Below are 27,250 nucleotides of genomic sequence, written 5' to 3' on the forward strand. Positions count from 1 at the left end.
GGAGGGTACTATGGTGTTAAATGCTGAGCTGTAATTGATGAACAGCATTCTTACATAGGTATTCCTCTTGTCCAGATGGGTTAGGGCAGTGTGATTGTGATTGCGTCGTCTGTGGACCTATTGGGGCGGTAAACAAATCGGAGTAGGTCTAGGCTCTCAAGTAGGGTGGAGGTTATATGATCCTTGACTAGTCTCTCAAAGCACTTCATGATGACTGAAGTGAGTGCTACGGGACGATAGTCGTTTAGCTCAGTTACCTGTTGTTTGGTTAGCTGTGTTTCAGTTCCACACATGAGATTAAGTTTGCATAACAAATGGCCACTGGATTGACGCAAATAATCTTGATATTATTCTGCCAGGTAGGCATAGGTCACTTTGTTGCTTGTTAACGTTTAATAGAGGTTTTTGGCAAAGCCTTTCCATCTATCAGAAGACGGTTTGTTCTATCATTAGCTATATTTTTCCTGTTTCTTAATCGTTTGAAACCTGGATATTTTACTTTATATTATAAAGCATGTCTTACCTTGCTTCAAAGTAACCTAGCCAAAATCCCAGCATAGAAATGTGGAGGAGATTTTTTTTAAATCATAGACTTCTTCATATATACTCTCCTTGTTCTATTGGTTTCCAAATCAACTTTCTTTCATTGTTTAGCAGCCTATGGCATTATCCTAGTCATATTAGCAACCCATGATTGATAGTTGTTGCATCCTTCAGATCTTCCTTCTTTCTAAATTTTGAATGGATATGTCAATCTCTGTCCATGAAACCACTTGCATGTGTGGTGGGCATTTTAGAATGGTGCTTTCAGCTAATTGCATTTTGGAACATTAGCTCGTAGGCCTACCACCATGTGCACACTGATGCACTTAAAATGTGAAGAAATAATAGCTTATCAACATCTTAAGTGAAACATTCTGATCTTTCCATCAGCCTTATTAATTGATACGTTGTATACCTCCACTACACTACTTCGATACACATCATTGGGATTAAGAAGTGAGTATACGCAATGCCCACAAAAAAGTGAGTATATGGTGTTTACCTGCATATATCCACTGCCAGTGGTGTAGTGGTGCCTGGAGAAGAGGGTAAACTCTAGTTTTGGCAAAAATCTATAAAATCTTCAATTGTGCATGTAGCAAGAGACCATAGTAGTGTTAATGTACAATGTATGCCTACAGTCAGGGGCAGACTGAAACCCAACATCCCTAATGTAATTCATAACACACCGGCCCATTTTTGTCATGGAGGCACCCACACCAGCTTATTTTCTTCCCCTTGAGGCCCCCATAATTATCCAGATAATTATAATTTTGCTAAAGAAAACACTAAGTTAGACAAGTCCGCCAGGCAAAACAATTGACCTTTCGGGCAGTCTGCCCCTGTGTGTTGGTAGAGTACAGTATACATGTGATGGAAAAACAATTGCCTTTCCGATTGATACAAATCATGATGATATCATTCTGCCAGGTAGACCTACTTTGCAGTCAACATTAAATTGGGAAGGTTTTGTGGAAAAGTCTTTAACATTTTCATTCAACCAGCACATGATGACTGAATTGCACATTACAAAGATTCAACCAAGACTTCGGACCAAACTTTTTCAATGTCTGGTTTGCATACCCATTGTTGCCTTAGTTAGCAATTACTGGTAGATATCATAAGTTGAAACGTCTTTCTTATCTACCCTACTGGCTACCGATGAGTTTCTCCATGAGACAGCCAGTTGAGAGCTGGGCCCTCTTGCTGCCTGATATTCCGCTGAAACTAGGCTGTGTACAGCATATACCTGCTGTTAAAAATCTCTCTCAAACCCTCTCTATGACCCTGGGACACAGAGGCACAGAGAGAAACTCTCCAACCCAGCAGAACCTACCATCCCCCAGTTTCACACCTTCGGCCCTCTGTTGCTAGGGGCAATGCTTTCCTGACCTGTGTCATGGTCAGACAATCATTGGCCTAGCCAGGGGGCAGGGGAACCCCCAACACAATCTCTGAACTCTTCAGTTGCATTTTGGAGCCCAGGTTGAGCACAGCCTATGTAAACCCCTGGCTTCACACCAACTCATCAGTTGGACCTTTCTTCCACTAGTCTATTATCCTTCCTGTTCACTGTGTGTGTGCCTGTCTTGAGTGTGTCCATAAACGTGTGTTCTGTACACCTGTGTCTTACTGGTCATTTCCATCTTCTTACCGGGACGCTGGGACAGTTGCACCTATAATCTAAACTGGCACCTCTATCAGAGTCCACCACCAGTTGGTGGCGCTTTTTTTCACCTGCGTATAGCCCCCACTACACCACTACATACAGGTAGGTAGGTACGTTGCACCTTATCACAAATCTAAAGTCCAGGAAAAAGTGGGCGCTGTCCTTTTCTAGCAGCTGTGGTGCTGAATCAGGTCCGGGGCGCTGTCCATGGTGCTGAATGGTTGTGCTCTGGTATTAGGGCACAAGATATTCCAACAGGCTCGTTAGATGTGTTCATTCTACCTGCGGCTTCCAATAGTGTGCAACTGCAGCCTACAATTTGGGGCGTTTCTGCATGTGGGCTAGCTTGCTAGTTAGCGACACCATGTGCGAGCTTGCTAGTTAGCTAGCACAAGATTTCACCCCCGCCTCCCGCCTGCTGTGTCCCGCTAGCACAGCAGATGGGAGGTTAGAGCGACACTGTGTACTAGCTAGCTAAATAGTTAGCAACACCCTGTACTAGCTAGTGCATTAATGCCGCCTACTGTACTGATGAGTCTCCGCCTCCCGCCTGTCCTATCTTAAAAATTGACCAATATAAGTATAAAGAGGGGTTCCTGCAGATGCAGGAATGCCCACATGCTGGAATGCCCCAAATTGCAGGCAGCAATTAGACATCATTGCTTCTACACTTTAAGTTACAACAAATATTAGTGACCTAGTAATAGCCTAGTATCCAGCTTCCACATCACGTGTGCCAAAAATATACCAACCAACAACTGATGCAACAAGGAGCAATAGCAGGGATTAATGCCAGTAACAGTGACACTTGTAGGGTAGTGACACAGACTCTTCAGTGGGCTGAGATGTGACCCATTTCCTTTAAGATGTAAAGGAAAGCAAGCATTAGTCTGGATAATGAGAGCCAGATCATTTGTCTACTGTCTCAGCTATCGCACATGATGATACTGTAATCGAGTTTTACTGGATAAATACATATGAAATAGCTGAACGTATTTCACTACTCAGGCCCTTTAAATGACGTCGCCAAAACAGAGCGTGCATGGAACGTGGCCCGGAAGTTGCTATTGTTTGTGAGGGTACATTTAACCTAAGTAAATAAGCTAAACGAAGGCGTTGACGTACTTATGTAAAATCGAGATGTTTTGAAAATTCTATCGGATAATATAGTTAGCTAACTGTGGCTAGCTGAAATAGCTAATTAGGTCAGTGTTGGTATGCGTCTACTAGCATAGATAGCTAACGTTAGCTAAATTGGGTTCTTAGCTTGAAACTAGCTTGCTTCTTCAGCTACCAAGCAACATGCCTTCGTACAAAGCAGTGAGGAAAAGCAACCGTTTCTATTATTTCATCAAATTCACCTTAAATATCTACTCAATGCTCTTCTCGGTAAGTGTTTTAATATTGGCTTGTTGGTTTCAGGGACAAGGTTGGGGACTGGACCACAAACATGTTGGCTTGTGTGACTGTCAGAGAACCACCATCACCTTTGTTTACTACACAGCTAACGTTATATGTTACTAGCCAGCTGTCTAGCTAGCCAGTGCAACAGCTATCTAGTAGCTGCCAGGATCTTCTAAGTTGGCTAGCTAGCTAACTCTGGTGTCAAATTGCTTGCAAGAATAACAAATAATGAAAATACTGCTGTGCACACTTGTCGTTCATTTAGGCTACACTGCTTTTGCTGCTTTGTAGTGCAGGGCGTGCCGTGCCGTGAGACTACTGTGATACAGTTAAAAGTGAAGTGGGAGATTTTCTTTGCCGACAGGAAATGGGATGCTAACTGTAGCCCATTAACACATTTGATTGTTTCAGACTATTCTAGGGCCTTCATATTGCAATATTTGGAAAGAGTAACTAGCTACAGGCCTAAGCCTACCTATTACTCTACATTTGATTAAGCCTAATGAGTCTAATCAGTGTTATAGTCAAATTACCATTTAATGCAGCCTTGTGTTAATGCCTCTTCTTGGTGTTATGAGACATGTGGGACATTTACTACAGTGTTATTACAGCTTTTCAGGGCAGGAGTGGGTTACACAGGTCTAATTCACTTAAAATCAATAACATGCTAGCATACATGACACACATACACTTATGTGTCATGTTGGCTTTAAAGTGGAACTGACAGCATTTTGTCAACATTCTTCAAATCTGTTCATATACACCCACAGGAGGATTGTGGCGTTTTTTTTCTTTTTTCTGACAAGCAAGAATATAGATATGGTCATTTTCATACATTCATAGAATGTTTGGGAATGACTCAGGCATTTGTGATAATGCTATAGCACTATAGAGTGGGAAAGTGTCTGTGCGTTTGGAAAATTTAATAGACACTGCAGCGAATAAAACCTAATTAAAATATCTACTGGCCGGTGAACCATAGCCAATCAGAGCTACAATAGGCTTATATGCAAATAAGCCAATTGCCACATGGGCTTGCCATCAATTACTTTAATCTGGACTGTGTGTTTACAGGCAGTAGCAACATCAAGACTTTAGATCATTAGAAAGATTTGCCATGAGCCACAGAATACACCAGAATGGATTTCTATAAATATGTAAATACCATGGGAGTCCTCTTACATCAAATCAAATTGTATTGGTCACATACGCATGGTTAGCAGATGTTAATGCGAGTGTATCGGAATGCTTGTGCTTCTAGTTCTGACAGTGCATTAATATCTAACAAGTATTCTAACAATTCCCCAACAACTACCTAATACTCACAAATCTAAAGGGGTGAATGAGAATATGTACATATATGGATGGGCGATGGCCAAGCGACATAGGCAAAGTGCAGTAGATGGTATAAAATACACTACATACATATGATATTAATAATGTAAGATATGTAAACATTATTAAAGTGTCATTATTTAAAATGGCATTGTTTAAAGTGACTAGTGATCCATTTATTAAAGTGGCCAGTGATTGGTACTCAATGTAGGCAGCAGACTCTCTGAGTTAGTGATTGCTGTTTAGCAGTCTGATGGCCTTGAGATAGAAGCTGTTTTTCAGTCTCACCACCCTCTGTAGAGCCTTACGGTTGTGGGCGGAGCAGTTGCCGTACCAGGCGGTGGTACAGCCCGACAGGATGCTCTCGATTGTGTATCTGTAAAAGTTTGTCAGGGTTTTGGGTGACAATCCGAATTTCTTCAGCCTCCTGAGGTTGAAGAAGCGCTGCTGCTCCTTCTTCACCACGCTGTCTGTGTGGGTGGGCCAATTCAGTTTGTGTACGCCGAGTGATGTGTACGCCGAGGAACTTAAAACTTACTACCCTCTTCACTACTGTCTCTTCGATGTGGATAGGGGGGCGCTCCCTCTGCTGTTTCCTGAAGTCCACGATCATCTGTTTTGTTGACGTTGAGTGTGAGGTTATTTTCCTGACACCACACTCCGAGGGCCCTCACCTCCTCCCTGTAGCCCGTCTCGCCGTTGTTGGTAATCAAGCCTACCACTGTAGTGTCGTCTGCAAACTTGATGATTAAGTTGGAGACGTGCATGGCCACGTAGTCGTGGGTGAACAGAGAGTACAGGAGAGGGCTCAGAACGCAACCTTGTGGGGCCCCAGTGTCAACGGGGTGGAGATGTTGTTACCTTCCCTCACCACCTGGGGGCGGCCCGTCAGGAAGTCTGGGACCCAGTTGCACAGGGCGGGGTCGAGACTAGAGGTCGACCGATTCATCGGAATGGCCGATTTCAAGTTTTCATATCAATCGGAAATTGGTATTTTTGGATTTTATTTATTTAATTTTTAATTAAAATGTATTTTTATTTTTTGACACCTTTTATTTAGGCAAGTCAGTTAAGAACACATTCTTATTTTCAATGACGGCCTAGGAACGGTGGGTTAACTGCCTTGTTCAGGTGCAGAATGACAGATTTTCACCTTGTCAGCTCTGGGATTCAATCTTGCAACCCTACGGTTAACTAGTCCAACGCTCTAACCACCTGCCTGTTACGTGAATGCAGTAGAAGCCAAGGTAAGTTGCTAGCTAGCATTAAACTTATCTTATAAAAAACAATCAATCAATCAATCATAATCACTAGTTAACTACACATGGTTGATGATATTACTAGTTTATCTAGCGTGTCCTGCGTTGCATATAATCGATGCAACGCTGGGGGATGATTTAACTTCTCTAGGGTAGGGGCAGCATTCGGAATTTTGGATAATTAAACGGCCTGCTACTCGGGCCCAGGAGATATGATATGCATATATAGATTTGGATAGAAAACACTCTAATGTTTCCAAAACTGTTAAAATAGTGTCTGAGTATAACAGAACTGATTTGGCAGGGGAAAACCTGAGAAAAATCCATTCAGGAAGTCGTTTTTTGTTGTTGTTGGTTTTGTAGTTTTCTATTCAATGCCATTACAGTATCCATTGATTTAGGACTCAAATTGCAGTTCCTATGCCTTCCACTAGATGTCAACAGTCTTTAGAAATTGTCTCAGGCTTGTATTCTGATAAATGGAGACCAGTCTGAATGAGTGGACCCTGACGTGTCGCAGAGCTTTTTCATGCGCAATCCCGAGAGAGTGCCTTTCTTGTTTACTTTGTATATTGACAACGTTTTTGTCCAGTTGAAATATTACTGTTTCGCTTTTAGATTTGGAGTAGTTATTCCCCTTGCGCTGCAAGGGCTGCGGCATTTGTGGAGTGATGGGTAACGATGCTTCGAGTGTGGCTGTTGTCGATGTGTTCCTGGTTCGAGCCCAGGCAGGGGTGAGGAGGGGGACGGAAGCTATACTGTTACACTGGCAATACTATAGTGCCTATAAGAACATCCAATAGTCAAAGGTGTTAGAAATACAAATGGTATAGAGAGAAATAGTCCTATAAATACTATATTAACTACAACCTAAAACCCCTTACCTTGGCATATTGAAGTCTCATGTTAAAAGGAACCACCAACTCTCATATGTTCTCATGTTCTGAGCAAGGAACTTAAACGTTAGCTTTTTTACATGGCACACATTTTTACATGGCACATATTACTTTCTTCTCCAACAGTTTGTTTTTGCATTATTTAAACCAAATTGAACATGTTTAATTATTTATTAGAGGCTAAATTGATTTGATTGATGTTTTATATTAACTGTTAATTCAGTATTGTTGTAATTGTCATTATTACAAATAAAAAAATTGGCCGATTTAATCGGTATCGGCTTTTTTGGTCCTCCAATAATCGGTATCGGCGTTGAAAAATCATAATCGGTTGACCTCTAGTCGAGACCCAATGTGGACGTGGCTGGGGATGCCGTCTGGGCCTGCAGCCTTGCGAGAGTTAACACTTTTAAATATTTTACTCACGTCGGCTGCAGTGAAGGAGAGTCCGCAGGTTTTGGTAGCGGACTGTGTCAGTGGCACTGTATTGTCCTCAAAGCAAGCAAAGAAGTTGTTTAGTCTGTCTGGGAACAAGACATCCTGGTCCGCGACGGGGCTGATTTTCTTTTTGTAATCCGTGATTGACTGTAGACCCTGCCACATACCTCTTGTGTCTGAGCTGTTGAATTGCGACTCTACTTTGTCTCTATACTGACGCTTAGCTTGTTTGATTGCCTTGCGAAGGGAATAGCTACACTGTTTGTATTCGGTCATGTTTCCGGTCACCTTGCCATGATTAAAAGCAGTGGTTCGCGCTTTCAATTTCACACAAATGCTGCCATCAATCCACAGTTTCTGGTTTGGGAATGATTTAATAGTTGCTGTGGGTACGACATCGCCGATGCATTTGCTAATTAACTCGCTCATTGAATCAGCGTATTCGTCAATGTTGTTGTTTGACGCAATGCGGAACATATCCCAGTCCACATGATCGAAGCAATCTTGAAGCGTGGAATCCGATTGGTCGGACCAGCATTGAACAGACCTGAGCGCAGGAGCTTCCTTGTTTTAGTTTCTGTCTATAGGCTTGAAGCAACAAAATGGAGTTGTGGTCTGCTTTTCCGAATGTAGGGCGGGGGAGGGCCTTATATGCATCGCGGAAGTTAGAATAACAATGATCCAGGGTTTTACCAGCCCTGGTTGCACAATCGATATGCTGATAGAATTTAGTGAGTCTTGTTTTCAGATTAGCCTTGTTAAAATCCCCTGCTACAATGAATGCAGCCTCAGGATATGTGGTTTCCAGTTTACATAGAGTCAAATGAAATTCGTTCAGGGCCATCAATGTGTCTGCTTGGGGGGGAATATAGGCGGCTGTGATTATAATCGAAGAGAATTCTCTTGGTAGATAATGCGGTCGACATTTGATTGTGAGGATTCAGGTGAACAGAAGGATTTGAGTTCCTGTATGTTGTTATGATCACACCACGTCTCGTTAATCATAAGGCATACACCTCCGCCCTTCTTCTTACCAGAAAGATGCTTGTTTCTGTCAGCGCGATGCGTGAAGAAACCAGCTGGCTGTGAAGCACGGGGGTGGCAGGATCATGTTGCGGGGGTGCTTTGCTGCCGGAGGGACTGGTGCACTTCACAAAATACATGGCATATTGAGGATGGGAAATTATGTGGATATATTGAAGCAACATCTCAAGACATCAGTCAGGAAGTTAAAGCTTGGTCACAAATGGGTCTTCCAAATGGACAATGACCCCAAGCATACTTCCAAAGTTGTGGCAAAATGGCTTAAGGACAACAAAGTTGAGGTATTGGAGTGGCCATCACAAAGCCCTGGCCTCCATCCTATAGAAAATGTGTGGGCAGAACTGAAAAAGCATGTGCGAGCAAGGAGGCCTTCAAACCTGACTCAGTTACACCAGCTCTGTCAGGAGGAAAGAGACAAAATTCACCCAACTTACTGTGGGAAGCTTGTGGAAGGCTACTTGAAACATTTGACCCAAGTTAAACAATTTAAAGACAACGCTACCAAATACTAATTGAGTGTATGTAAACTTCTGACCCACTGGGAATGTGATGAAAGAAATAAAAACTGAAATGAATCATTCTCTCGACTATTATTTTGACATTTCACTTTCTTAAAATAAAGTGGTGATCCTAAGACAGGGAAATTTTACTAGGATTAAACGTCATGAATTGTGAAAAACTAAATTTAAATATATTTGGCTAAGGTGTATGTAAATTTCCGACTTCAACTGTAGGTCCTGGATGGCAGGAAGCATGGCCCCAGTGATGTACCGGGCCGTACGTACTACCCTCTGTAGCGCTTCTTTTCAGTCTCCTGAGGGCAAAAAGGTTTGGCGTCACGACTGTCTTGGTGTGTTAAGATTATGATAGTTCGTTGGTGAGGTGGACACCAAGGAACTTGAATCTCTCGACCCGCAACGCTATAGCCCTATAAATCACATTGGCTACACCTGGCCTGTCTGCAATGAACTTGAAACATTGTATTAAATTGGGCCTGGCCAAAAGCATGCGCTAGCAAGCTTGAGACATTGTATAAAGTATTCTGGACCCTAAGTTTCCCACGCCAGTGAGCTCGGGACAGACGCAGCTGTAGGCTATTTGCGCAAGGGATAATAAGCAGTACTTCACTTGGGCAGGAGCCCACCGAAGCTGACTACCAGCACCTCACATTTTCTACTGCTTGAGCTCCTGTTCCTCTTATGGAATATTAGATCAAAAGTATTGTGGAGCTCCTGCACCTAAATATAAACAGTACCAGCACTCACAATGAGTACTGGAACCTATTTCAATCAAAGTCAAGCACTGATAAGAGGTAATCAGGTAGGCCTATTTTATGATGTTTCTACTGGATCAGAGCATGCCAGTTGAAATAGTGCATCCCGAATAGCTTGAGGAAGTAAACAATGTACCAGGTTGGCTGTGATTTGCAACCTGATAGCAATATTTGTTGGACTACCAAGACGTACTGTATATTGGTGAATTATATTAATCATGCATTGAACTGCATCTATCTATTCAGCCAGAAAAGCCTTACTCTACTTCTTACATTTACTTTACGGCTACTTTTGACAAGGGTCCATATGGCTGTGTTCAGTATGGGCCCTGGTCAAAAGTACTGCACTATATCAGGAATAAGGTGCCATTTCGGAAGCAACTGGTGTGTTGAGATTTATTTTGAGTCTCTTGAGACCGAGGCCTTGAGTGAGAGCAGTGGTCCTGAGAGGGATCAACTGTACACTCTGCTCGGTCTCTGCAGGTGATGCAATATTAACTATAACAGTCTCTACGGTCATCTCACCACCAGGCAGAGAGGAGTGATGCAGCCAGTAACTGTATATATGAATGGACAAAGCCATCGATCACGTGACACTGTTCATTCCTATGTGAAGACTCAATAGCGCATTGAAGCCAAATGAAGTTGGTTAAGATAGAGACATAACATGCCCAGTTTAAGCTACTCCAGGAAGTGACATTGAAGGCTAGATCAGTGCTGCGCCCTCTCACCGAGAGGCAAGTGTCTTCACTGACATTTTCAACCTCCCCCTGTCCGAGTCTGTAATGCCAACATGTTTTAAGCAGATCACCATAGTGCCGGTGCCCAAGAACACCAAGGTAACCTGCCTAAATGGCTACCGACCCGTAGCACTCACGTCTGTAGCCATGAAGTGCTTTGAAAGGCTGGTCATGGCTCACATCAACACCATTATCCTAGAAACCCTAGACCCACTCCAATTTGCATACTGCCCCAACAGACAGCCCAGCGTTCAACACCATAGTGCCCTCAAAGCTCATCAATAAGCTAAGGACGCTGGGACTAAACACCTCCCTCTGCAACTGGATCCTGGACTTCCTGACGGGCCGTCCCCAGGTAGTAAGGATGGGTAACAACACATCCGCCACGCTGATCCTCAACACAGGGGCCCCTCAGTGGTGCGTGCTCAGTCCCCTCCTGTACTCCCTGTTCACTCATGACTGCACGACTCCAACACCATCATTCAATTTGCCGATGACACAACAGTGATCAGCGACGTAGCCTGAACAGCGACGAGACAGCCTATAGGAAGGAGGTCAGAGACCTGGCCGTGAGGTGCTAGGACAACAACCTCTTCCCTCAACGTGATCAAGACAAAGGAGATGATTGTAGACTACAGGAAAAAGAGGACCGAGCACACCCCCATTCTCATCGACGGAGCTGCAGTGGAGCAGGTTGAGAGCTTCAAGTTCCTCGGTGTCCACATCAACAACAAACTATCATGGTCCATGCACACCAAGACAGTCGTGAAGAGGGCATGACAAAACCTTTTCTCCCTCAGGAGACTGAAAAGATTTGGCATGGGTCCTCAGATCCAGGTGCTACAGCTGCACCGTCAAGAGCATCCTGACTGGTTGCATCACTGCTTGGTATGGCAACGGCTCGGCCTCCGACTGCAAGGCACTACAGAGGGTGGTGCGAACGGGCCAAGACATCACTGGGGCCAAGCTTCCTGCCATCCAGGAACTCTATACCAGGTGGTGTCAGTGGAAGGCCCTAAAAATGGTCAGACTCCAGCCCCCCTAGTCATAGACTATTCTCTCTGCTACCGCACGGCAAGCGATACCGGAGCTCCAAGTCTAGGTCCAAGAGGCTTCTAAACAGCTTCTGCCTCCAAGCCATAAGACTCCTGAACATCTAGTCCCCCCCCCCCCCCCCCCACTGCTACTCTCTGTTGTCATCTATGCATAGTCACTTTAATATCTCTTCCTACATGTACATACTACCTCAACTAACCGGTGCCCCCGTACATTGATTCTGTATCGGTATCCCCCCTGTATATACAGTGCCTTGCGAAAGTATTCGGCCCCCTTGAACTTTGCGACCTTTTGCCACATTTCAGGCTTCAAACATAAAGATATAAAACTGTATTTTTTTGTGAAGAATCAACAACAAGTGGGACACAATCATGAAGTGGAACGACATTTATTGGATATTTCAAACTTTTTCAACAAATCAAAAACTGAAAAATTGGGCGTGCAAAATTATTCAGCCCCCTTAAGTTAATACTTTGTAGCGCCACCTTTTGCTGCGATTACAGCTGTACGTCGCTTGGGGTATGTCTCTATCAGTTTTGCACATCGAGAGACTGAATTTTTTTCCCATTCCTCCTTGCAAAACAGCTCGAGCTCAGTGAGGTTGAATGGAGAGCGTTTGTGAACAGCAGTTTTCAGTTCTTTCCACAGATTCTCGATTGGATTCAGGTCTGGACTTTGACTTGGCCATTCTAACACCTGGATATGTTTATTTTTGAACCATTCCATTGTAGATTTTGCTTTATGTTTTGGATCATTGTCTTGTTGGAAGACAAATCTCCGTCCCAGTCTCAGGTCTTTTGCAGACTCATCAGGTTTTCTTCCAGAATGGTCCTGTATTTGGCTCCATCCATCTTCCCATCAATTTTAACCATCTCCCCTGTCCCTGCTGAAGAAAAGCAGGCCCAAACCATGATGCTGCCACCACCATGTTTGACAGTGGGGATGGTGTGTTCAGGGTGATGAGCTGTGTTGCTTTTACGCCAAACATAACGTTTTGCATTGTTGCCAAAAAGTTCAATTTTGGTTTCATCTGACCAGAGCACCTTCTTCCACATGTTTGGTGTGTCTCCCAGGTGGCTTGTGGCAAACTTTAAACGACACTTTTTATGGATATCTTTAAGAAATGGCTTTCTTCTTGCCACTCTTCCATAAAGGCCAGATTTGTGCAATATACGACTGATTGTTGTCCTATGGACAGAGTCTCCCACCTCAGCTGTAGATCTCTGCAGTTCATCCAGAGTGATCATGGGCCTCTTGGCTGCATCTCTGATCAGTCTTCTCCTTGTATGAGCTGAAAGTTTAGAGGGACGGCCAGGTCTTGGTAGATTTGCAGTGGTCTGATACTCCTTCCATTTCAATATTATCGCTTGCACAGTGCTCCTTGGGATGTTTAAAGCTTGGGAAATCTTTTTGTATCCAAATCCGGCTTTAAACTTCTTCACAACAGTATCTCGGACCTGCCTGGTGTGTTCCTTGTTCTTCATGATGCTCTCTGCGTTTTTAACGGACCTCTGAGACTATCACAGTGCAGGTGCATTTATACGGAGACTTGATTACACACAGGTGGATTGTATTTATCATCATTAGTCATTTAGGTCAACATTGGATCATTCAGAGATCCTCACTGAACTTCTGGAGAGAGTTTGCTGCACTGAAAGTAAAGGGGCTGAATAATTTTGCACGCCCAATTTTTCCGTTTTTGATTTGTTAAAAAAGTTTGAAATATCCAATAAATGTCGTTCCACTTCATGATTGTGTCCCACTTGTTGTTGATTCTTCACAAAAAATACAGTTTTATATCTTTATGTTTGAAGCCTGAAATGTGGCAAAAGGTCGCAAAGTTCAAGGGGGCCGAATACTTTCGCAAGGCACTGTAGTCTTGCTATTGTAATTTTACTGCTGCTCTTTAATTGCTTGCTACTTTTATCTCTTCTTCTTATCCATATTTCTTTGGAACTGCATTGTTGGTTAGGTGCTCGTAAGTAAGCATTTCACTGTAAGGTCTACCTACACCCGTTCTATTCGGCGCATGTGACTAATAACATTTGATTTGAACTCAAGTTGAAGGCCACCGGGAAACTGCAGGCTGAATTAGCAACTCAATTATCCTCATAACTTCTTCTTTGTGCCATTTTTTTTAAACAATTGGTTCAAGGACATACATCTGGTGTAATTAGAAGAACTTACTGGTACCACGATTGTCTTTGAATTTTGTATTTATTTACTCAAATTGACCATGAAGATTGCCATTTTTCCATTCACTATAATAGAAGGGGGGTCATGTTTTCTGCTAACAGTCGTTTCCCCCTGCATGCAGCTGAAAGAGAGGATGAAGGGAACTGGGGGAAGATTGTATGAGATATGGATGAGTGACTTTGGCCATGACTTTCAAGTGGTTTTCTTGGGTAGTGAGTAGTGACTCAGTGTTTAGGCATATGGTGACGTCTTTATACATTTATATGTGTGCCTATGGGAAAATCGCCAATATCTGACTCACCGTAGACAACCTTTGAGTGCCATTGAATAATTCCATTTTTTTTTTGTGTGTGTTCTTATGTAGTTATTAACCTAGGTGTTGGTGCGCTGCCTGGAAAGTGTTGAGACTAGAATGTCTAGTATAGGCTAGTGCTCTCTGACACTTTTTGTTTGTTGTTGTCATATTTGAATTGCAAACCCTATCCTAGGCTAATGGATGAGTCAGCCAATTTTGATAAAGTAAATGGATGAGTAAAATACTCTATCAGTTAAATGTAACCATGCCCCTTCCATCACTCTCTCTTTCCACCACCATTTTTTGTGAATACTCGTCTTCCTGGAATCAATCAGTGGGTATAATGAATCTCTCTCTCTCTCTCTCTCTCTGCTTTCTCTCTGCTTTCTCTCTCTCTCTCTCTCTCTCTCTCTCTCTCTCTCTCTCTCTCTCTCTCTCTCTGCTTTCTCTCTCTCTCTGCTTTCTCACCCTCTCTCACTCCATGACTCACTCCATGACTCTCCTTCTAACCTCAAAGGAAATTGCATTCGTTTTCATGTTCAATTTGCACAATCTTTTCTCTCTCTCTCTCACTCTCAAACTATAATACCGCATTTCCACTGAGGATTTACCCCGGTGTTTTACCCAAAAGGCTCAGACTTTTCTGTTTCCATCTATGCAGGCCGGCACCCATGTCTCACTTGGCCATGGACCTACTCGATTGTGGAGACTATTCTCATTGGCCAACATTTAAGGAGTGGCAGCCCGACGAGATTGCAATTGACATAATATGTACATAAACTTTTCAAATTATATTACATCCTTGCCTTACCTTTCATTGTGGCTGACAAGTGACATTCTTGCTCTGCAAATTGCAAGACCGTAACACAGCTAGCCAGCTAACAGTGCTAGCTAGTAACGTTAGCATATCAAAGATGAATATAAAATCTATAACCCCTCCAATATAAATAGAAACTTACATTTTTTTACTTATTCAAGTTATTTTTTTAAACATAGTAGGCTTCATTCGAACATTACCTTCGAATTCAGGTGATAAGGAGCCAAGGCAAGGCACAGCCCATGTTACTTTTCAGCTGGCATTTACATAACAATGGCTAACTTGAACACCTTCTCACAAACCAAAAGTCTTGAATGACGTGGAGGTTGTTGGTTCTGCTCACCACAAGTCTTTAGTGTCACACTCCTGACGGAAACACAATAACACTAGACCTACTTTAACATAAAACACTGGCGGCCCACTGGTATGGGGGTAAGTCTCAATGGGAAAAAGCACCATCAGTGACTTCATTTGCGTGGATTTTTATTTTATCTCCTTCTTTCCAGTCTTTCTTACTTCTCCTTTCTTCCTCTCACCTTCCTTTCAGCTCCCACTCTTCCGTGTTGAGATTTAGTGCCTTGGCTTGTGTTCCTCCCAGAGCGTCCCTGGCCCACAGCCAGCCATGCAGGGGCTCTCGTAGTTAATTAATGCTGTTTCTTCCCCTTGTCTCTTCAATCTGTTTAATGTAATTTCACACACAGTTTTGCGGGAATCCGTATGACGTGCGTGCATAAGTGTGTGTGTGTGTGTGTGTGTAGGTTTTTTTGGGGGGGGAAGGAGAGAGTCAGGCAACTAATCCTTTAAGAGTGTGTACCCTATTTGCATAGCTTCTTATCCGTCTGAGGTTTGGTCATTTTAGGATATTTGTCTCTCGGTCTCAGTGTGTAGCCTACTTTTCAGTCCACTTCGGCTACACGACAGTGGGAGACAGAATAAATAAGAAAGGAACTCTGCTGTAAGAGACTTGAATTAGGCCCATAACTTTGAAAAAAAGAGCCTTTAATACATTTTCCGATGTTGGGCGGGGTGGTGGTGGCTGTCCGTAGTGAATGGACTAAAGTAGGTAAAGAGCGAAGAGGCTTGCTCTCTTAGTGCAGAGTGCCTTTCTCTGTAATTGAGAATCAATAGGTAGGCCTAGGTGGTGGCAATTGTTGGTTGTTTTTCTTTTCTTTTTTTGCGAGCGTTGCAGAAAGAATGAACTATCATTGAGTCAAAGCTTGTGTTCCGAATGGCACCCTATTCCCTATGTTGCGTTTTTATAGTTCCTTTTAATTCACTATAAAGGGAATAGGGTGCCATTTGGGATGTTACCTAAGTGAACAAGCAGCCCACCCTGCCCAGGTTTTGAAAGCTCCCAAATGGCACTCTAGGAGCTAGTCAAGTGGGTTGTTTTATACTAACGAGGGTGATGTCGCAGCAAGACAGGAGCTAGGCCCACCATTTTCTGTCCTCTCCTGTCTCCGTCATCTTCTGTTCCCTATTTGCTAACTTTATTTTGGGCAGCAGGGTGTGCGTAGGAGCACTAGGGTCTTTAGGCTCTGGTCAAAAGTAGTGCACTATTGGGAATAGGGTACCATTTGGGGCTCATTGATGCTCTTTTAAAGATGTCCTTGTAATTTGAAATTGGCTATATTTATAATCCAATCCACGGTAGCTTTGAACATAACAGTTGGTGCTGAGCAATTAGTGCTTTTTGTGGTTGGTTTTATTTTTTACATGAAATGCTCTATGCATTATGTGGGTTTAATTATGTAACAACAGAATAAAACAATGAATAAAAGTCCCATGAAGGCAGTGACTACCCATTACTGCTTATCACTTATTAACCATGATTTATTCACATTACTTTAATAAAATGTGTTTTATTTGAGGACATTATTATTTAATTCCAAGTCCTCATCTCTCTGCTATGCTGTCTGACAAAATCAGCATTTTTGTAGTTCTTCCAAGTAAATAAGGCATACTTTTATGACTGCTGAATACCAACTATCAATCACTTTGATTATGTATTTTCAGGTAGGGATGCCTCGCGAAGAAACAGCTGTCCATCCCTCTCGATCGTGCGTTCTCTCTTATTTTTGTGTCGTGTCTGCTCCACACAGAACGGACAAGTAGACAGACGCACGATGGATTATAAACTATTTAGAATATTAGCCTGTTGGAGACTCGCTACTACATCGCACAGTTCGGGCGTGATAGGATTTATCTCTACAGAAACTGCGCATCCAGCTCACAGGGAAAAAAAACAACTACATGGAATTCAAATAATTGAACTGACGTTGGTCAAACATTTGTTTAAAAAATGAAAATGAAGACATTTTGGTTAATCGCTCAGCACTAATGGCAAAAGCATTTAATGTTCCTCGCTTGGTTAGGCTATGCTCTCTATGCACGCTGCTGTCATAAAATCCTGTTATTTGCAGTGATGCTAATTCATAAAGATGGCACTCTGCAGCGTTCTGACCTTCTCACCCCAACCCGCTCTCCCTCTCTCCCATCTCCTTTCTCTCCTCCACTGCCCTCTCTCCTCCCTATCTCTCTCTGTCTTTCTCCTTTCTCCCTGCCTTACCCCTCTTCTCTAACGACTCCCATCTCACTGGTCTCGCCGCTTCTACCCCCACCCACCCTCTCTCTTCCTTCCCCTCTTGCCCTGCCCCTCCACTCTCTCCCTGCCTCCCCTACCCCCTCTCCCCTCCTACAGCTCCTGGGCCTGTGTGTGCTGTGTGTGGGGGTGTACGCGGAGGTGGAGCGCCAGAATAACCGTACCCTGGAGGGGGTGTTCCTGGCCCCCGCTGTGGTGCTCATCCTGCTGGGCCTGGTGATGTTCACCGTCTCCCTGGTGGGCATGGTGGGCTCCCTCAGGGACAACAAGACCCTGCTACACATGGTGAGAGCGGGGAGGGATGGAGCGATGGGGAGGAGAGGGAGAAAGGGAGGGAGGAGAAAGGAGATCCTGCTACACATGGTTAGAGATGGGAGCGGGAGGAGGAATGGAGAGGCAGATGAGAGCGGGAGGAAAGGAGGGAGGGGAAAGGTATGTAGGCGGAAGCACATGGTGAGATTAAAGGGATTGGGATAGATGAGAGAGGGAGGTCATGGAGAAGAGTAGGTAACTCCCCCCCCTTCAAAGGGCTTTATTGACATGGGAAACATATGTTTACATTGCCAAAGAAAATGGAATATACAATAACCTAAAGGGAAATAAACAAGGGAAATTAACATCTCTTTTTCTCTCCTCTCCACCAGTTCTTGTGTGTTCTGTGTGTCCTACTGTTCCTGCAAGTTGTGGCTCTCATCGTTGCACTCATCTTTGAGAAGAAGGTCAGTTCTCTAATTTCTGGCACCTACACACATGCATGTTCATGTGTATCATGTTCACATGGTACAGCAGTGTCCCCTCTGGCATAGCCTCCAGCCACGAAAATATCACATCACAGCAGCATTCAATGTGATGGATGATGACTTCCATCGCTCATCATCCCCACCCCTTTCTCTTTACTCTTCCTCCTCTCTCGTTCTCCCTGTAGACATCAGCCTTGTTCCAAAGCAGCATACGAGAGGGAATTAAACACTATTACGATGATCTGGACTTCAAAAACATCTTGGACTTTGTGCAACAGAAGGTAAGGGAGGACTCGCTTTACATTAACGGAAGCAACAGACAGGATATAGGTCTGGGTGTGTGTGTGTAGGTCTGGGTGTGTGTGTGTGTGTGTTGAATGTAGGATACACTGAGATGGATAGAGTATGATTGATTGAAAAAACAACAGACTGAACCCATTTATATATCATTATTAAATCCTCCCCCACTACACACACACTAGCCTTTTGAGAGGTTGGCTAATTTTGGAATTTTATCTCTGCCATTCATCCTGGTTAATTAATTAACCAGACCACACATATATATTTATTTATTTATTTAACTAGGCAACTAGACATTTAACTAGGCAACTAATAAGCCTCACTGCTGTAGGCATTCAATCCTTTCATTGGCCAACCATTGTTCCCACCTCTCAAAGCTCTAATTTCCACCTGTGTAACAAATGGCGCACACTATTCTCTACACAGTCTGCTACTTTCGACAGAGCCATATGATTCCCGGTCAAAAGTAGTGCTCTATATAGGGAATAGGGTGTCATTTGGGAAACGGCTGTTGTCATTTGCACACCTACTAGAGTGCCTCTATCTCAATCAGCAGTGGAGTATAAAGCTTTTGAGCCCCACAAAGAGAACCAAAACAATAACAAGCTGCTGCTGCCACTATAATACCAAAAGATACCAAAAGCGTTGACCTGCTGTCGTTTCTCTACTTTTCTCTCTACGCTGATATCAACATGCTAGGTTATCCATCTGATTTCCTACAGCCTGCACGAGTTTAAAGTGTAGTCTTTATTTGAGTGTCAAAAGTCCCGGTTTACCTGGGGCCCTTGCTCCCTATCTGGCAATCTCGATATCGATTTGCTGGGGGAAATGGGTTGTGAGATTAAAGTCAATGGATGAAGCCAGCCCTGCTTTGGGTTGAAAGGATAAAAAATTGGGTGCTTTCCAAATGGCTATTATCTGCAGTTGAAGTCCGATGTTTACATACACTTAGGTTGGAGTCATTAAAACTAGTTTTTAAACCACTCCACAAATTTCTTGTTAACAAACTATATGGTTTTGGCAAGTCAGTTAGGACATCTACTTTGTGCATGACACAAGTCATTTTTCCAACAATTATTTCACTTATAATTCACTCTATAACAATTCCAGTGGGTCAGAAGTTTACATACACTATGTTGACTGTGCCTTTAAACAGCTTGGAAAATTCCAGAAAATTGTGTCATGGCTTTAGAAGCTTCTGATAGGCTAATTTACATAATTTGAGTCAATTGTGTTCCTGTGGATGTATTTCAAGACATACCTTCAAACTCCGTGCCTCTTTGATTTTCACATGATGTCAAGCAAAATAAATTGGCCGAGACCTCAGAAAAAATATTGTAGCCCTCCACAAGTCTGGTTCATCCTTGGGAGCAATTTCCAAATGCCTGAAGGTACCACGTTCTTCTGTACAAACAATAGTACGCAAGTATAAACACCATGGGACCACGCAGCCGTCATACCGCTCAGGAAGGAGATGCATTCTGTCTCCTAGAGATGAACGTACTTTGGTGCGAAAAGTAGCCAATCAATCTCAGAACCATGATAAAGTACCTTGTGAAGATGCTGGAGGAAACAGGTACAAAATTATCTATATCCACAGTAAAACAAGTCCTATATCGACATAACCTGAAATGCCACTCAGCAAGGAAGAAGCCACTGCTCCAAAACCGCCATAAAAAAGCCAGACTACGGTTTGCAACTGCACATGCGGACAAAGATCGTACTTTTTGGAAATGTCCTCTGGTCTGATAAGAAAGGGGAGGCTTGCAAGCCGAAGAACACCATCCCAACCGTGAAGCATGGGGTGGCAGCATCATGTTGTGGGGTGCTTTGCTGCCGGAGGGACTGGTGCACTTCACAAAATAGATGGCATCATGAGGTGGGGAAATTATATGGATATATTGAAGCAACTTCTCAAGACATCAGTGAGGAAGTTAAAGTTTGGTCGCAAATGGGTCTTCCAAATGGACAATGACCCCAAGCATACTTCCAAAGTTGTGGCAAAATGGCTTAAGGACAACAAAGTCAAGGTATTGGAGTGACCATCACAAAGCCCTGACCTCAATCCTATAGAAAATGTATGGGCAGAACTGAAAAAGCATGTGCGAGCAAGGAGGCCGACAAACCTGACTCGGCTACTCCAGCTCTGCCAGGAGGAATGGGCCAAAATTCACCCAACTTATTGTGGGAAGCTTGTGGAAGGCTGCCTGAAATGTTTGACCCAAGTTAAACAATTTAAAGACAATGCTATTAAATACCAATTGAGTGTATGTAAACATCTGACCCACTGGGAATGTGATGAAAGAAATAAAAGCTCAAATAAATAATTTTCTCTTCTAGTATTCTGAAATTTCACATTCATAAAATAAAGTGGTGATCCTAACTGACAGGGAATTTTTACTAGGATTAAATGTCAAGGAATTGTGAAAAATGTAGTTTAAATGTATTTGACCTAGGTGTATGTAAACTTCCGACTTCAACTGTATGTGTGTGTGTGTGCGCACGTGTGTTATGTGAGTTAACTTACGACTTCAACTGTCTATAATCTATAAAATACCCTGTTAGGCTCTGGTCTAAAGTAGTGCACCATAGAGGGAATAGGGTGCCATTTGGTACTGAGGCAGAGTAGAGAATGTCCTCAGGGCTCCAGTCCAAGGTGACAGGGAGGTTCTGACCTGAGCAGGGAAGCAGTCACTCACTGGGGTTGTTTCCCCCCCCCCCCTGACTTCATTAAGATACCTGCTGCCTGTGTTTGGTGCTGTTTCTCTCCCTCTCTCTCACCTCGTTCTCTCTCTGTATCTCTCTTTTTCTGTTTCTTTTCCTCTCCAGTTCTCTTGTTGTGGTGGGGACGAGTACAAGGACTGGGGTGTCAATCAATACCATTTCTGCAATGGCACCGGGCCGCTGGCCTGTGGCGTTCCTTATACATGTTGTGTCCGCCACAAGGTGAATGCTGTCGTCGTCCACACACACACAGTAATTTTTTTAAACATCCGCTGGCACCATTCTCCAGCTCCTCTGCCTGTCACCTGTTATCTAGACAGTGGTGTGTGTGTGTGTGTGTGTGTGTGTGTGTGTGTGTGTGTGTGTGTGTGTGTGTGTGTGTGTGTGTGTGTGTGTGTCAGGTAGGAACTGATAACACACTGAGAGGAGCCTGGTCAATACATTTGATTATTATTATTTTTATTTTATTTAACCAGGCAAGTCAGTTAAGAACAAATGGTTATTTACAATGACGGCCAACACTGGCCAAACCCGGATGACGCTGGGCCAATTGTGCGCCGCCCTATGGGACTCCCAATCACGGCCGGTTGTGATATAGCCTGGATTCAAACCAGTGTGTCTGTAGTGACGCTTCAAGCACTGAGATGCAGTGCCTTAGACCGCTGCGCCACTCGGTAGCCCACATAAACCTTAGCCAATATTATACCTGCCCTCCCTATCAGCCGCTCACATGTCTCTGTGGATCTCATTTAGTGCTCCTCCAGACCCACACACAGACCCACTGAGCACACTGAGCCTTGCAGAGGTAGTGAGAAGCATCAGTGGCCTGTAGCAATAAGGGGTCCTCATTTATTTTAAACAAAGATCAGTTCTTGGAAACTGAAGAAGTCTCTAAACCCCAAAGCAATACTCTACTCTCTTCCCATTTAATCAGATACTAAGACAATGTTATTTGTAAAGCTGATCTTCACACACAGGTGAAATGGGGGGGGGGGGGGGGGGGGGGGGGTGAATGTCATTCTACCACATGGAATCACAAACCCATCAGGGAGACCTTTCCTTGTGCTTCGATGAGTAAGCTAACCAGCGCTACTGTTCATCTTTGGTGTTTTACGTGCACAGGTCAGATATTGTGAGAGTGAAATTGAGAGACAAAGCCATACAGCCCTCTAGTCATGAGTTGAGTGAGTGACTGGAGGGATCCATGTTCTGCTCTCAGTACAGCCCCTCTCCACCTGCCTCTCATTCCCGGCCTCATGCTGCATTACTAGGCAATTAACGCTGGTTGAATTGGTTACAGTGAAATGTGTGGAGTCACTCAGGCACAGGAAGAGACCCCGAGACCTTGGCGTCAGTTGAGGGAGTGGGAGATAATTAAATCCATTTACTGAACTCATGATTCATTTTCTCTCTCCCTGTCTAACTCACCCTCTCGCTATCTCTCTCTTGTTCCTTTATCACTTCATCTTTTTCTCTCTCTCTCTCTCGCGCTCTCTCTCGCTCTCTCTCGTCTGTTTGTCTTTCTTCTCTCTCTCGTCTGTTTGTCTTTCTTCTCTCTTCTTCTTTGCCTCTTCCTCTGGTCTGTACCCACACAGGGTAACTCCAAAGCACCACAGTTATAAACTGATTAAGGAATCTCCAGCTCTCTGCTATGTGCTCCACAACATGTGTCTGTCGGTGTCCGACGTGCATAAATGTACTTTTTAACAACCAGCATACTTACTTGACTTCAAAAAACAAAACAAATAATTGTTAGTTATTTGCACATGACTCATCTTCATAATCATACTCTCTCCCTGTCTCGTTTTCCCAGGTGGGAGAGGTTGTCAACACTCTTTGTGGTTACAAGACTCTCAGCCAGCAGGTAAGGGGAAGATAAGTGGTTATATCCCAGTTCTAATAGGCTGTGAAATCTTTAACCCCCCCCCTCCATTTCCCCTCAGTGTGCTGCTTGTTTGTTGGCCTTCTTTAGCCTGTGGAGCTTGTCATTCTGCACAGAGACCGAAGCTTTATTTCAAATGGCACCATATTCCCTATAAAGTGCACTACTTTTGACCAGGGCCCGCATAGGTAGTGCACTATATCGGGTGCCATTTGGGACGCATCCGAAGATGGCAACAGGAGAATTTAATTTTTATGGCCCCAAAATGGTTCTTCTCTCTAGCTGCAGTATGCGGCAAATAAGGTAATTTGGGTATCACTGTATTGTGCCTGCTGGTAGTGGCTGGTGGTGTTGTGATATTGATTCAGCTGTTTCTGTTTTCTGTCCTTGAGCCATATTGTCTTTGGTACCGTATATTGGAAAATCACAGTTGTTTTTTGGGAGTAGTTGAACAGTTATTTTTTTAAAGGCACACTATTAGATTGTCGTAGTAGCATATATTTTTCTGCTGTTTTTCTATCGTTCATGTTAGCATTGTAGTGACTCATCGTTGTGAAATGACTGTCTTGTTTTTGCCTTAACGCCATGCATACAAACTGAATTACACTCAGTCAAATGCATTTCATTTAGTCTCTCTCTCTTCCTCTGTCTTCTCCTCCCTCTCTCCTTCATTCTGCCTGTTTGCTTGCTTTCTCTGTCAGCTCGAGGTCCTAGATGAGGTGATTCATGTGCGAGGCTGTATCCATGCTGTCAACCTGTGGATGGGCGACAACTTGGGAGCAACTATTGGGCTCTGCTGTGCCTTAGGTCTGCCACAGGTCAGTCACAGACTCACACACGCGCTTGCACCAGGTGAGAGCGTGCGTGTGTATTTATTCACTCAGTCTTTCCATGCCCGGGAGGTTTCTCCTAGCACATTTGCATTTTGATTGCCTCCTAACCAGTTTTTGTCGGTCTGCTCACCACTTCATTATATTGTGTCTGCCTCACACACAGAACTAAACCATTGCTGTGTTCCAAATGGCATACTATCCCCAATATAGTGCACTACTTTTGAGCAGGGCCCTATAGGGGGGCGTCAGGTAGCCTAGTGGTTAGAGCGTTGGACTAGTAACCGAGAGGTTGCAAGATCGAATCCCCGAGCTGGCAAGGTAAAAATCTGTCGTTCTGCCCCTGAACAAGGCATATATTACTTAATTGAAAAGTTGGATATGTGTATGCTCTGCAACTTTTATGGTGTCAGGTACATGCAAGCACATTAAACAGGAACATGACAGTGCATTATATTTAAATACATAGTTACATGGTCTAAACTGGTTTCTATGCGGTGGTCTTTGAATATCCAGCTGGAATATTTTCCCCTGGCTGTGGGTACCAGTCTCTATGGGCCCTGGTCAAAACTATATAGGGAATAAGGGTGTCAGAGCTCGATCCCCAGCTGAGTGATATCAAAGACTGTAAAAATGGGACCCAATGCGTCTCTGCTTGGCACTGTTCCTAGGCCATCATTGAAAATAATAATTTGTTCTTAACTGACTTGCCTAGTTAAATAAAGGTAAAATACATGCTAAAAAAAATATAAATAGGGAATAGGGTGCCATTTGGAACACGAACAATGTCATGTGAATGGTGTCTGTAGAAAGCACTCCCCTCAAAGAGCTGTAAATTTGGGCTTAGCTAGGCAACCCTCTCCCTTCTCTGTTGGCAACATGGTCTAGCCTACATGTACTGTAGCTTAGCCAGTTTACACTGCATGATAGTGTCTCTGTAACATTTAACGCTTTCATAACCAACAAGGGGCTGGATGATTTGTATTGTGTTATAAACTCCATTTGAATAAATCCGAGTTTGTTGTTTACTATTATCCATTCACTTAGTTTTTAGTTCTAGTTTAGAGCGTTCGTCTGTCTGCCTCTCACTTCTTCTGTCTCCCCCCACCCTATCAGCCTCTTTTTACTTTTATCCTCGCTCTCCTGTGCTGTGTCAATTTTGCAGCCAGACTTCTATGCGAGCCCCCTTGGAGATGTGTAATTACACCACATACGGATTCTGCAGCAGCTGCACTATTATAAAATGTGCCTATTCTTTGGGGATGGAGGTGCAATCCAGACAGTCCAGTCCAGTAGCAGACGGACTGAAAAGGAAACTGAGGGTTCTTATCAGGCAAGCTCAGTTGGGAACTAGTTAATTTCAAAGCACTGGGGGAGTGGACAGCTGCACACTCAAGTTGGCTTGCCCAGGCATTAACCACCTTGGGACCAAAGTAAGATATTACTTGATTGAAAAGTTGGATGTGTGTATGCCTCTGCAACTTTTATGATGTCAGGTACATGCAAGCACATTAAACAGGAACATGACAGTGCATTATATTTAAATACATAGTTACATGGTCTAAACTGGTTTCTATGCGGTGGTCTTTGAATATCCAGCTGGAATATTTTCCCCTGGCTGTGGGTACCAGTCTCTATGGGCCCTGGTCAAAACTATATAGGGAATAAGGGTGTCAGAGTTCGATCCCCAGCCGAGTGATATCAAAGACTGTAAAAATGGGACCCAATGCGTCTCTGCTTGGCACAGCATTATGGAGACAGATTAGCGGTAAGGCCCTGCAATGGCGACCTGTCCAGGAGGTGAACTTGTACATCAAGCTGACTCACGCTACAGAATCAGGAGATGGGCTCCTGCAAGGCTACTTACATCTCTGCTGTGTTCCCTGCCTCTCTCTCCAGCCTGCTGAGCTGTGTGTACTAGTCCCAGTGTCAGAGTAAATGTAATGGGTCTCTCTGCTGTGTGTCTCTCCAGCTAATGGGCATCGTGCTGAGCTGTATGTTCTGGAACCTGCTGGTGGAGATGAATGAGTCCATGGACATGGTGGACTTCAAGATCCTCAAGAGAGCTGGCTTTGAGTACAGCGAGCTGGACCTGGCTGGTGCTGGCTGCTGCCTGTGTCTGCCCAGAGACGGAGGCTACCTCCCCCTGCCAGCTCTAGACCCCATCTTGTCTGACCCTGACCTAAAGCCCATCCCCATCCGAGTCCAGCGACCCCTGCCCGTCCAGGTCCATAGGCCCCTGGCCCAATCCCTCCAAGACCTCAAGCTATCTGGGCTTAGACTGGACGAGGTAGACATTGGGTGGAAGCAGAAAAGAAGGGAATATTAATTTGTGAATTATTTTTTTATTTAATTTATTTTTTGGTCTTGTTTTGGTCTCTGTGTTTGTTGAAGGACAGGTTAGACCTGTTGCACTATTTGGTGGTCAAACCAATCAATGGTCATTAACTGACATGATCACAGGTTATAATGGCCACGTTCCTAGCTGGCTACGTTGCATACGCATTCCAGATCTCAATGCCTGGTTAGGTGTTTAACATATCAGCTAACCACATGATATGATATAGCAATCTGATGCCTGACTGCGCAGTTGATGACGTGGCACACATCCATTGGTTGATGCAATGCATGCAGTTGGCCTGGAACCCAACCAGAGGTTGGGCACTTTGGAAAGGCATTATTGGAGCAATTGTTATCCTGTTTTTTAAATATTTGTTAGTCTTTCAAAGAACAAGATGCTGCAGTGGTTTTTAGACACTAATTTAACAGTTGTTTTTACCTTTTTCTAAATGGAGCTTTCAAATGGAGCTGCGGTCTTATTTTGACATTTCCTCAAATTTGTTGCAGGTATTTTATAAATCTTTTATTTTGAACTGTGTCTCATGTGCTAAAGCATACCTCAGGCTGTATTCAAATGGCCCAATAGTCAGAAGACAATTCACATCATGTTTATTTACTAGACCGACTTGACATTTTTTTTGTTTGAGATTATCATTCTAGTCAGAGCAGAGGAATGGGAGTAGCCAATCTTATCTTGCTTCGAGTGCAATGTCTGTGAAGGATGTGTAGCCTGTTTCTTTTTTGTATGAACTCTTTGCTTCCATTTGTACCGGTTTGTACAGTGCCTTCGGGAAGTATTCAGACCCTTTGACCTTTTCCACAATTTTGTTAAACTACAGCCTTGTTCTAAATTAGAATTAGATTTTT

The 27,250-nt window shown here is 43.6% G+C and overlaps 1 protein-coding gene across 1 annotated transcript; it reads left to right on the top strand.

Moving 5' to 3' along the window:
• Positions 1 to 3,233: 3,233 nt before the first annotated feature.
• Positions 3,234 to 27,250, top strand: zgc:110329 (tetraspanin). Its single transcript, XM_036980053.1, has 8 exons — positions 3,234 to 3,601; positions 17,667 to 17,852; positions 18,212 to 18,286; positions 18,493 to 18,588; positions 21,437 to 21,553; positions 23,145 to 23,195; positions 23,915 to 24,031; positions 26,016 to 27,250. Exons 1-8 carry the CDS (start codon positions 3,515 to 3,517, stop codon positions 26,370 to 26,372), a joined length of 1,086 nt encoding a protein of 361 aa, XP_036835948.1. The 5' UTR covers positions 3,234 to 3,514; the 3' UTR covers positions 26,373 to 27,250.

Source organism: Oncorhynchus mykiss, chromosome 6 (assembly GCF_013265735.2).
Source record: "Oncorhynchus mykiss isolate Arlee chromosome 6, USDA_OmykA_1.1, whole genome shotgun sequence".
In the NCBI taxonomy this organism is placed as follows: domain Eukaryota; kingdom Metazoa; phylum Chordata; class Actinopteri; order Salmoniformes; family Salmonidae; genus Oncorhynchus; species Oncorhynchus mykiss.

Bases quoted from the DNA above. Each gene is read 5' to 3' on its own strand.
- zgc:110329 (XM_036980053.1), top strand. From the start codon at position 3,515: ATGCCTTCGTACAAAGCAGTGAGGAAAAGCAACCGTTTCTATTATTTC. The intron at 18,287-18,492 runs GTCAGTTCTCTA...TTCTCCCTGTAG, and splicing joins CACTCATCTTTGAGAAGAAG to ACATCAGCCTTGTTCCAAAG. The intron at 23,196-23,914 runs GTAAGGGGAAGA...TTTCTCTGTCAG, and splicing joins ACAAGACTCTCAGCCAGCAG to CTCGAGGTCCTAGATGAGGT.